Raw genomic sequence first — 12824 nt, 5'->3', positions numbered from 1 at the left:
CATAGAAACAATGACTAACTCAGGAGCACTGAACATGCCTAGCACCCAATTAATGGGTTTGAAATATTAAGGAAATGCGTGAGATGTGCCTGAACAATTTTCCATAGCAGATAGCACGGACGCTACGGAGCGGGACTGGTTTACGTGAGAAAGAGCTGAGAAGTCCGCTTGCAGGGACTCCCACCGGCCAGCGATGGAACAAGTGAGCATCAGAAGAGAGGGCCTGGCTGGCAGGTGGCTCAGCTGGTTAGAGTGCAGTGCTGAGGATCCAGGGTTCGATCCCTGTACCGGCCAGCCGCCCAAAATAAAAAGGAACCTCATTGCAATGGATTAAAAGCCACTTAGCACCTAATATGTATAAGTCCGTGAGTTTATAAGTATTCCTTTAAAAAAGGAAGAGGCGTGAGGTGAGCGGAGCCAGAGATGCGACCAGAGGCCAAACTCGGGATCTGACAAGATGGCTGGGCTGCCCCGCAGGACCATCAAGGAAACTCAGCGTTTGCTGGCAGAACCAGTTCCTGGCATTAAAGCAGAACCAGATGAGAGCAATGCCCGTTATTTCCAAATGGTCATTGCTGGCCTCCAGGATTCCCCCTTCGAGGGAGGGACTTTTAAACTTGAACTATTCCTTCCAGAAGAATACCCAATGGCAGACCCTAAAGTACATTTCATGGCCAAAATTTATAATCCAAATGTAGACAAGCTGGGAAGAATATGTTTAGACATTTTGAAAGATAAGTGGTCCCCAGCACTGCAGATCCGCACAGTTCTGCTATCAATCCAGGCTTTGTCAAGTGCTCCCAATCCAGTTGATCCATTAGCAAATGATGAAGCGGAGCATGGAAGACCAACATAGCCCAAGCCATAGAAACAGCTAGAGCATGGACTAGACTACATGCCATGAACAATATTTAAGTCGATCTGACCATCAAGTGTGCATCACTTTTCCTGTTCTGCCAAGACCTCCTCCTTTTTTGTTTGCATTTAATGGACACAGTCTTAGAAACATTACAGAATAAAAGCCCAGACATCTTCAGTCCTTTGGTGATTAAATGCACATTAGCAAATCTATGTCTTGTCCTGATTCACTATTGTAAATCATGAGCAGAGGCTAGAAGTATCATACGGATTGTTAGGAAACGTATAAAAGCAGTGGCGCCTCTCTGCTTTTATTCATTTCCCCCATGATGGTTTAAATATAAAGCACTGTGAATGAAGGTAGTTGTCAAGGTTAGCTGCAGGGTTGTGGGTGTTTTTATTTTAATTTTTTGGGGGTGGAAGGTAGTTTTATTTTAATTTCATGGTTCCTTTTCCCCTTTTTATGGTGATCTAATTGCATTGGTTAAAAACAGCTAACCAGTTCTTTAGAATATGCTCTCTAGCCGCCTAACTTTATTTAGATGCTATAGACGGACAAGCGTAATTGAGCCAAAACAAGAACATTAAACAAACGTCACAGCCCTCACTAATGACATTGAGACTTTGCTGTCAAGTGTAGATTCCTCCCTTCAAAAAGCTTGTGACTATTTTGTATGGCTTGTCTGAAAACTTCTGTAAATCTATATTATAGTAAAATATTTTTTTGTTATTCTACTTTGCCTTTTGCACAGTTTATTTTACTGTGTTTATTTCATTTTCCCAATATGACAACCATATTTAAAAATTAAAACTCTAGAACATTCTATGTTGGTCTTCATCATCTGACAAATTGAATCGCAAGAGGTGGATTTTGCCAGTTTCTTTTCACTGATGCAAATTTGTGTTAAGATATTACTGAATGGAGTATTTATTAACTGACCCTGAGCATGCATAAGCATCAGTATCTGACCTTCTTTTACCTCCTAGAAATTTGAAATTGTTTGTGTCGTCTGATTAGTTAGATGATCATTGGTGTGTTGCTACAATGTTTGAAAATTATTGTATAGGACAGTCACAGGAAAGAAGGCAGTTGTGACTGATGTGCAGGACTTCACGTTGCGCCACATTTTTGCCTCAAATTTGGGATATGACTTTTTTCTGGGTTCTTGTCCGAAAACTTCATGTGTAAGCATTGGTGTGTGTTATCACTGATCTGATCATCATTTGGGGTTTGCTGAGGCATTTGTGAGTCTTTGTTATAGACCTGGTGAGCAAATCTCAAGCAGCCAGCTTGCATGAGTGTCATCAGGAGGGTTTCTCCCTTTGAGAGCATCAAATCCTCACCCAGTGAAAGATTTTTGCTTTCCTTCCCCTAGTATTTGCGATGGGACCTCCCTTTATTCTTTAATTTGGTATTCAGTAACTTTTTTATTCATTGACAGACTTCCTGTCCTCACAAAAATTGTTCTTTCCCATATCTCTCCACAGCTTTCCTGATTCTTGTTGTTTTTAAGTCATAAACGTAGCCAGTCAAAAATACATAAATGTTAACCTTCGGGTTGGAATCTGTGTCTCTTGCAATGTAAGGTAATGGATATTGTAGCCCACCTGAATCTTCCTCACTCTTATTCTCGTAACTTCTGGAATTTCTTCAGAATGTGGTATATTTTATTGTGTTCCTACGTAAGATGGAGAATAATCTATTAAAATTACGTTTTCGACATAAAAAAAAAAGAAGAATCAAATGTTTTATCCTGATTTTCCTATTCAAACTATACTACCAGGTAACTAAATAATAGAAGTCTTCTAACTACTAAATGAAGAAATATTTGAATTAAAATATTTTTAACCCTAATAATTTAATCTAGTTACTGAATGTTAACGAGGGCTAAACATTTCAAAAAGAGAGACAGGCATTATGGGCCTCCTGATGGAAGGATAAAACCCATAGGAAGCAGGACCACCGAAAGGTAGACGCTTGAGGCAGATAGATAGAGGGACAGACAGACAGACAGGAGGAAGGGAGGGAAGGAGAGGAAAGAAAGGAAGAAAGAAAATGAAGAAAGGAAGAGAGAAAAAAAAGAAGGAAAGAAAGAAAAGAAAGTTGGATCTGATGAAGTCTAGAGATAAACCTTCGGTTTACAGGAAGCAGCCCTGTAAACTGCAACAGGGGATTGCAATCGGCAAAATCCAGACAGGGGACTCCACAGGTCACACGTCCTGGGTTCCCCAACAAATAAAAGGCAAGGGAAAAAAGAGAGTGGAGGGTAATGGATTAAAAGACATGCTTTTTAAACAGACGAAAGTAACTATAGTGTTTAGGAGTGAACTTTGTATGACAAAGCTATCAGGAAAAACATAAAAGTGGTTTATTTTGGGAAAGAGTAAGGAACGGATATGCAGAGGGCCCCTGGGGTTCCTGGCAAAGTTCTCTCTCTCGATCCAGCTAGTATAATTCATTAAGCTCTGCGTTTGTGAGCCTTTCTGATTCTATGTGATATTTACATTAAAAAATGTTTTTTAAAGTGGAAGGATTTGGATAGGCCAAGACAAAAAGGCAGGTGGGCAGTCCAAGGAGACAGAGCTGGGCACCTCGAGGGGCCCCATAATATTCTTTAAAATCATTCACGGAAACATGAGGGGAGGTGTGGACCCCGTGAGGGTAGGGGGACTGAGGAATGTCTTGCTTCCTCATACACGTTCGGCAAAACTCTGACCCAACTTAAATCCAACATCCTTTGAACTCTGCACTCATGGCAAAGCGATTGTCCGTGGAGAGAACCAGACAACTCTACTGACTTTGATTCATAATTTCTGACCTCAAAAGAACACTAGTCCAACCTCAAGGGATTTTTTTTTCTTTGGGAGGGTAGATTCACCCCATCTCAGGGCCCCCAAATTAAGGTAAGTCCAGGACTGCAGGAAGGTGAACAGGAAAGGAAAAATAAGGTTGGACTTCCAAGGGCCACCCTGCGCTGTCCTTCCAGCCAGGGCAGGGGTGAGAGGGTCACGCTGGTGGGTCAGGCCTCTCCCATGCTGAAGGGAAGGAAAGGACACCCCAAACCCCACTGCCCACCCAAGTTTTGGGAGAATGAAAGGGGGCGTCCCCACACCCAGAGGACACACCCACATACCCAGGCCATCTATGCTTTTCTGATCCAGCCCCACCCCCAACTCCCCGGCCCCCTTTGTCCTCCCGCCCAGACCTGTTTTCTTCTGTATTTCCTGGTCTGCTGGAGCGTGTGTTTCTACTCATGTCGCAGTGGCTTCAGCTCGGCCTTGGGGCTGCCCTGGGCTCCCTGCTGCAGGTGTGGTGAGGCTGCTGGTGCTGGTGATGATGGTGCTGGTGCTGGTGCTGCTGCTGGTGCTGGTGCTGCTGCTGCTGCTGGTGCTGGTGATGATGGTGGTGCTGGTGGTGGTGCTGGTGCTGGTGCTGGTGCTGATGCTGCTGCTGCTGCTGCTGCTGGTGCTGCTGCTGCTGCTGCTGCTGGTGATGATGGTGGTGCTGGTGCTGGTGCTGGTGATGATGGTGGTGCTGCTGCTGGTGCTGGTGCTGGTGCTGGTGCTGGTAATGATGGTGCTGCTGCTGGGGGAGGTGCTGAGGCTGTGGCAGGCCTGGCTTCTCCTCAATTGATAAGCAGTCGTGCTTTAAGAATAAGAATAATGATAAAAGGAAAATGTTGTTCCTAAACCTTAGTCTTCTTCAAGCGGAATATACTCATTGAATATCACGGGGTGGAATATTGGACCTCTTTTCAAAATAATTACAAAACCTCATAGAATCTCAAATAAGAGGCATGGAAATATATAGCTTTATTGTAAGCATCCATCATTTAATATATAGATGTGTTCCTTAAAATTTATATGAAATAGGGTTGTTTAAATATACTTAGTGGAAGCAGTATCATAAAATACCAAATGCTGGAAAATCTATTTTCTAAAGACAAAAATGCAAAGAGGAAACACCTCACTTATCCACTTCGCCAATTTGAATTAGGAAGACTTTCTCTACATTGGGCCACCTTGTCTACCCCATGCCATCCCTCCCCCTGCCCACACACGCATTTTTTCTAAAACTGTTTAAGGAAGAAATCTCACACACCATCAGCTATTAACCTTTTGGCTGAAACAGCACATCTGAGCATATATACTATCACTTTGCAAAACTGCTTTTGCTTTTTGCCCTTTGCAGTACAACCGATACCAGCAGTATGGAGCCGAAGAGTGCGTGCTGCAGATGGGGGGCGTGCTGTGCCCCAGCCCCGGCTGTGGAGCAGGGCTGCTGCCTGAGCAAGGCCAGAGGAAAGTCACCTGTGAGGGCGGCGACGGCCTGGGCTGCGGGGTGAGTACCGCCTGCACCCTGGGTGCTGTATTTTGGTATGTTTGTTTGCTTTGCAAATAGGCTATGATTATATTTTTTATTTTATTTTTGTCTTCCCTTTGGACTTAGACATCTTTGAATTGATGCATAAGAAAATATGAGTAGATTTAAAATTCTTATATAAGACCACAGCTTCAAAAAATACACTTATTTATTTTGGGGGAAAGAGTAGTATTAAGATTTTCTGCTTTAGTTGCTTTTCGAACTGGTTACTCTAAGATGATGTGAACCACTAGGCCACATTTTTACACTTTTCTTCCGGTGCTCAATGCAGAGAAAAAATTCATTCTTTTTTCAGAGTTGCCATAGGTGATGTCTTAATGACATGGTTTGCCTAAGTATTTCAAGAAATGAAACAAAGATGAATATGGAAATTTTGAAATGTTGTTGTATCATGAAAATCATTTTAAGTAGAGATGAGCAAGACTAATGGCTCCTCTTAGGGAAGCAGAATAAGAAACATGGTAAATGTTTGCTGTGAGAGGTCAGACCATGTGATCCTGACAGTTACTCAGTGAATGTTGGGTGCGACTGATGGGGAAGGAGGAGAGAAGCATAACTCAAATACGAAAACGCTTCCTAAGTTATAGTTAAAATGACGAATGGACAATAATCCCGATATTAAATTTCATGCAGGCTGGAAAAGGAAGAAAGTGTACGTGCTCATAAAATGCCATTGAATTTTGATGCAAAACATTTCTTTTAAAATTGCAACTTCGTGAGGAGTTTTGTGGGAGAAGGGGCAGAGGCGTATCACCCAGGCCTGATTTTTGGCTGAGTGTTGTAAGTCACCTATGCGTAATTGGCATCTGGTGCCCCTAGTAGAGCTTCCTGTCTGTCATGCAGTGGGGCTTACAAAACCCTGGGTTGAGCATCAGAGTAGAGAAAGTGGAAGCTGAAAAATAATGAGATGCCCTGGTGCCTAAATGGAAAGAAACACCTCTGGATGAATAATTGTGATTGCATTAGAATGAAAACTCTAGTGGTGTGCACTAGCCTTAGAAATTATGGAAATCAAACCACACTTTCCAGCCCTAGTCATCAGCATTTACTGTATAATCTGCACCGATTGTGTGTGGCCTATGCAGCCAAATTCCAGGATCAGAATGCTAGCGAATGTTTTCTTTTAAAATGAAGTTCAATTGTTTTTTAACTAATGGCTAAATTGTGTGCTTCTGCCTGTAAATTGCCTACGTTTGTTTCATTCTTTAGAGCTGAATTTTAAGATTTTAACTTTCTTTATGAGGTGGAGAATCTCTTTGGCCCACCTGCATTCAGTTGTTCACCTTGCTTTTTAAGAACTTGGAAGGTTTTATGTAATTTGAAGCTTGAACGCCTTTATCCTTCTTTTTTTTTTTTTTTTTTAAATACAATGTGACATTGTAAGTAAATAACATTAAGCTCCAAACCATGGAAAGTTACTTTAGAAGTGAATTGAATTGCTTTAATATCTCTGGGTTGGGAGAGATTGGGGACAAAATTTACCTAAAGGAGGATGGCTGTGTTCAGGATGCTTCTTTGTCCTTCGGCAATACTAGGCAATGAGTTTCTATTTCCTTTTGATTTGTTCTATTTTGCTGTTTTTGGAGGTGTCTTTGCTGCTTTGTGTGTTAATTACCTATTGCTGCATAACAAATAACACCATATTAGCAGTTTAACATAATGAACCTTGATCACCTCCCAGAGTTTCTGAGGGTCAGGAACATCCGTGGGGGGCTTAGCTGGGTGGATCTGGCTTAGGATCTCTCACCAGATTGCAGTCAAGCTGGGTTATGATTATTGCTCGCAAGCTTAACTGGGGCTGGAAGATCCACTTCCAAGATGGTTCATTCACATGACAGTTGGCAAAAAAGGACCTTGGTTCCTTAGGGGCTGTTGTAAGAAGGCCACAGCTCCTAATCAGAGGTCCCTTTCCTTAAGCTGTTTGTCCCCACAGTGGTAGCTAACTTCCCCCAGAACAAGTGACCCTAAAGAGACAGCAGAGAGGAAGCTCCGGTGTCTCGCAGGACTTTGTCCCCCAAGTTGCACACCATCACTTCCACGTTGTTGTGCCCACTAGAAGTGAGGGACCAGACCCAGCCTACTCTCAAAGGGAGGGGAATCCGGCTCCATCTTAAAGGAAAGAGTATCAGAGAACTCATGGACCCATTTTAAACCACCACAGTTTACAATTTGAAGACACTGAAAAAAGAACAGAGAAGCGATTTCCTCAGGGATGCACTGAACCTCATGCCTTCCCTTCCCGCCCTGGCTTTTGTCCCAGGCTCCGCACCCTTTCAGGCTTACCTCAGTTCTCACTGCTTTGGCTTCTCAGCAGAGACAAAAGGACCTCATCATTGCCCTTTACCTTCAAATCCCCAAGTTTCACAAAAGGATGTCACCCCGACTTAAATGCTGGAAGGATTCCATAGTGACTGCAGAGGAAGTTGGGTTGGACGCCTTAAGTTCAAATCCTGACTCCACCAGCTACGAGTGGTCTTCATCTTTATGAGCTGCAGTTTCGTTGTCTCCAAAACAGGGTGTATAACAGTAACCTGTCTAGGATTATTGTGAATAATAAACAAGATAGTGGGTGTAAAATATTTAGAACAGTACCTGGCATAGAGTAAGAGCATATTTATTTAGTATTTAATCAAAAGCTTAATCAATATTTATCAAAGCCCACCTAAAAGACGCAATATTCAAGGAAAATTACTTACATGACATTCATTTGATCCATTCTTCCAAATAGTCTGGAATTCAACCCTGGATCAAGCCAGATCTATAGCAGGGAATTAGGCACCTAGGTCTTCTTATTTTAGCCCTTCAAAGAATTGCCTTTCCTAAATAGTTCTTTGCTATGACGCCCTTTCTTTACATTGTGGTTGTTGCACAGGAAGTTTGATGCTTGCGGTTTAAGACATCCTGGTGAACTTTGTGAGGAATCATGTTGGCTGTTCCATGTCTGATCTCAGTAGCAGAAAAACGTACACTTGTGAGAAAAGTCGTTGAGAACGTCGTTCATGTTTAAGGTTTTCCTCTGGAAGTCAACCGCTAGAAAACTTAGGGTTACATTTGTGGGAAACCTGTGGCATGTATATAGGACATTAATGCAATAGGTTTTGAAGCTCATTTCCTGGTTTTCCTTTTTTCCTTCTGTCTCTTCCCTTTTCCTAATGCATGATGTTTTGCTGTGGTTTGTACATCCTCATAAGCTGCCTGTCTTTTCTGGATTTAAGGATGGTAATAGTAAGCCATTGCATGGAAGAAACTGTGGTTAGATTATGTTGCTTCAGAGGCAGAACATGGCCCAGTACATACAAGTCAGAAGAAGATGAACCTTTTCTCACTCTTTGCTCTAAAGCCATGGATAAATAACCAGCAACAAAATCTGCCTCCTCAGCAAGTAGTGGGTGCCTTATCTCATACAGCATTCAAGGAAAAGTCATTGGTAGCAAAGCTATAGAAGAATCATACTGTCTTGGATATGGAGGAAGAAGCCCCAGACATCATTAATTCTGGTGGTTCTTCAGGTGTACTTTGCAGGTTTATTGTAAGATATCTGTGAATCTAACTGTACTTAATTTTTTCATCAACTATCAACAGATACAAAAAATACAGCTCTTACTATGTGGGTATGCAAGAAATGTTTGATGTTACAGAACAGATCTCATGTGTACAAAGCTTGAAAACCAAATTCCATGTCATTCATGGAATTTAAAAATTAAGTCTTAGGGGCCGGCCCCGTGGCTCACTTGGGAAAGTGCAGCACTGGAAGCACCCAGGCCGCAGGTTCGGATCCTATATAGGGATGGTCGCTGCGCTCACTGGCTGAGTGTGAGGCAGACCACACCGTGCGGAGGGTTGTGATCCCCTTACCAGCCAAAAAAAAAAAAAAAAAAAATTAAGTCTTAGAATAAATTGTACTATGTCCATAGCTACACATTTTCAGACACACCCATGTGTTGAGATTCAGGCTCATGATGGTTCTAGTCTTTCTAGATGTTCAGCCCACCGCTATGTGCCTGGATGGCCCTCCATACATCCATGATTGCTGTTGTGCATAGTTTCCATCTGAAGAAACAGACTTCAGTGTTTTGATTGACTTGGGCTTCTCTAAAATAGGTGCTAAAGTTAGTATTTATGACTCTCTTGTACAAACACATAGTAATGTTCCACTGGCAAAACAGATTCCTTGACACTGCTCTCTTATATCACAAGGTCTACCTTATTGCCCAAGGAGCAATGGACATTAGCTAATAAATGCAGAAAAGGATTTTCATTTAAATGGTAATGTCAGTCCATCTAGAAAAGGCCTGAGAGATGTGTGATAGTTACAGCAAATTTATTACCATTATAAAGAATTATTTGAGAGAAGGTACCACTTCCTTTAGGATTCAAGCTGAAGTGTTACACTGATTTCATGTCTTTATATTTCTGTCCTAAGTGTTTATGTTCTTGTACTCAGTAAATTCATCTATTTGGGGTTCAATATTCATAAAATGAATGAATGAATAAATGAATGAATGAATGAGTGAATCTTAACAATGTAGAATATGAATAAGCTATCACTTTTACTTTTCAGTGTTAATCATCACATACCCCAGTATTAGAATTGTTTACCTTAACAAAGACCTCTTCAAAAAATAAGAACCTTCATACACTTATACGATATAGTGTTTTAATGGCATACATAGTATGTAATTCAGAACACCAAAATAATACTGTGTTCAGAGATCCACAAAAAGTCAATTAGTAACCTGAAAGTACTGCAAAATTTACCGAGTGTATCTGCCCTGTCAAAGACTATGCACATCACCCAAGTAAAGAGTTTTGCACATTCTAACACATATAGTCTCACTCTTGGGAGCAGCAAGATTTCAAGTTTGACTCAGCACAGAATGTTTTTGCAGTGATAGAACTCAACAAAGAATATATTTGGGGATCAAATAGTCTGACCTCACCCTCTACTAGATCATATTTCTATGGCTGCTCATAAAAATATTAATTGACTTCCTGAGGAATTTGTGTTATGCATTATTCTTTTTCCTGGCCTTATTGCTCTTCATCAGAACTATTTCACTAACTTTTATGACTCCGAGGCAAAATGTCGACATGTTTAATGCTAGAAAACAGCAAGAAAATATGGAATGCATTACACTCACCGACCTGGGAATGCAGAAAGCTGTGGTAATCAAACCTTGTGAGCTCTCTATAAATAAAACATCTTTATCTTATTTGGTATTGTCTTAGAATATTGTATGTCTGGGAGATAATTTCTTAAAATAACACTTGAAGTTGGATGAAGAGTTTTCTGTTTTAAATTAGAATTCTGGGGACAAGATTTAACAACAACTGGAAAAGAAAAACACATTTAAATGAAAACAAGAGACCTTTAAAAATTATACTACTGTTCACAAGTTAAGGAAACAAGATAGGAATTCTTAAGACATCTCTCAGTCACTCTCTCTGTTAACACAGAGCATTGTGTTGCTAAGAGGAAGATTTATCACAGAACTAATGAGGTGTTTGCCTCAGACTCCTCACCTGCATGGCCCCTTCTAAGTCCTCTTAACCAAGTTTGTCTTCTTGCATTTTCTTAAAGAGAGTTTCAAAAATTGTTTAAACTAAAGTTATAAAAGTCCTATCAAACCTGTATCTAGACCTGCACATGTATGGGGTATGACCTACTTTGCGCAAAGAAATTTGTGTACGTTTTTGTAGAAAAAGGTGATTTTGAACTGCTTGTAACAATACCATTAATATATTGTTGAAGATACCACCATCAACAGGGTCAGCTGCCCTCTCGCACTAAGCAAATGACCTGAAAATCTGAAAGTTGGTGCAAGGATTAGAAGCTTTATTCAGATAACTGGCATCTGGGGGATGACCAGGCTAAAATCATCTCACTTTCTGATGCCTGTGGGAAGGTGAGGTAAGGGCTTTGTCCTGCAGGCAAAGGGGGAGGCTGGTCACCGGATCAGCAGAGGGTCTGAGTCAGATGTCAGAGTCCCATGATGGACTGGGTGCTTTGCGTCATGGAGTCTGCAGTTGGTGGACTGGTCACCTTCAAACCCTTGATGTTAGCTTAGGCTATAGTACTTATCTCCTAAGGAGAGCTCAAAGACAATAACCTCGGTTAAGCGTCACTGGAACATAAAAATACCTGACTTATACTGCTAACTAATGTGAATGCAGTTTTCCTTTAAGCAAGAAGGTGAGTTAATAACCAGCTGGGGTGCTTTGCCTTTCTCTTGGAATTCTTTTGTTTGAAGTTGATTAGGACATTTAGTTTCAATTATTTTTAGGTATAAACATTTAAAGTAAATCAACATAAGAGCTTGTAATTGGAGATCGACAGACATGAACTTTTAAAAAAGAATCTTTTGGGGCTTGATTTCATCCCTGGGCAGTTTCAGCCTTATCATGATTTCATCCCTTGGTCAGTTTCTGGATTCCTCTGATAACCTCAAGGAATTGATGAGTATCAGTTCCTCAGCTTGGAATGACTACGACTTACTTGAAAAAGGTGAATTGTGAGTCCAGCAAGTCACTGGTTGTAACAGCATTGTCCCCAAGTTAATGGTTAACTGAGATTTTCTGTTTGGTCTTAATTACCTCCAAAGATGGCTACGGTCCCATTCAAAAAATTTAGTGTAATGAGCATCTGAGCCTCATTTTCAGCCTTTATCTAGGAAAGGACTAGATGAAGACAAAGGGTGATGATACCTAGCCTTTTACTCAAAGACCTAACTAATTATTGGGTTAAAAACCTAAAATTAACAAATAGACGTGAAGCCCTTTTTTTCAACATGTAGGGCCCAGGGATTAAAAGCAAGTCAATGGTCAATATTTAATAATAAATGGAAAAAAGAAAATGGTTACTTTCCCTATTCTTTAAAGAGATTTTCATCTATTTTCATAGTACATAAACAAATTATGTTACAATATTTTCAAACCTACGTATATTGAGTTCTCTGTTTTTTATTAAACACTAGAGATTAAAATCTAGACTCAAAACGTATGTGATTTATATCATGATGTTTCAAGGAGAACCCAAAAAGGGCAGGTATCTCTCAAGACAATAAATGTGGTTTGTGAGCACTAAGCTTCAGGCTGTCCCTCTATCTTGCTTATCTCAACCTCCCGGACACTCCAGCAAGTAGAGAACGGAAACATATCTTGTTGACATGTTATTTTTTGATATACAAGATGTTCTTTACCAAAAAATATCTAAAAGAGAAAGTTAATGTTATGAAATGTCAAAAATATGCATTCCATGTTTATTTGACATGTGTCCAAAAATCTAATTTAAACTCTGAGACTGGCTCATTTGCAGATTGGAAATAAGTCTTGCTAGACATTCTGCTTGGGAGACAGCTTGAAGTGCAAAGATGGAAGAGTGTTTGTTTTAATTAAAGAAACCGTTCACAAACATATAAACAAGTTCTGCATACCATCCTCTGGAAAGCATTTATCAATTGGCAAATGTTCCTAGAAAGTGTTCTGTGGTTTGAAGTATATACTTTCTGATCCAGCACAGACCACTGAACATTGTACTTGTCTTTAGCCAATGTTTGTTAACATAAAGGGAAGTATGAAATAA

General features: G+C 40.6%; 2 protein-coding genes across 7 annotated transcripts in view; both read left to right on the top strand.

Annotated features, from left to right (window-relative positions):
• PRKN (parkin RBR E3 ubiquitin protein ligase) overlaps positions 1-12824 on the top strand; it is a 1299935-nt gene that overhangs the window by 1101458 nt on the left and 185653 nt on the right. For all 6 annotated transcript variants that reach the window (XM_063096536.1, XM_063096534.1, XM_063096533.1 and 3 more), the window contains one exon: positions 5051-5200. In XM_063096536.1, the coding sequence (XP_062952606.1) occupies positions 5051-5200 (150 nt within the window). The remainder of the gene's footprint in view (positions 1-5050; positions 5201-12824) is intronic.
• Positions 458-856, top strand: LOC134378863 (ubiquitin-conjugating enzyme E2 N-like). The gene has a single exon (XM_063098185.1). The coding sequence runs from the start codon at positions 458-460 to the stop codon at positions 854-856; it is 399 nt and encodes a 132-aa protein (XP_062954255.1).

Source organism: Cynocephalus volans, chromosome 5, assembly GCF_027409185.1.
Source record: "Cynocephalus volans isolate mCynVol1 chromosome 5, mCynVol1.pri, whole genome shotgun sequence".
Classification (NCBI taxonomy): Eukaryota; Metazoa; Chordata; class Mammalia; order Dermoptera; family Cynocephalidae; genus Cynocephalus; species Cynocephalus volans.
The sequence above is the reverse complement of the archived record's forward strand: the minus strand, read 5'-3'. Positions and strand labels throughout refer to the sequence as shown.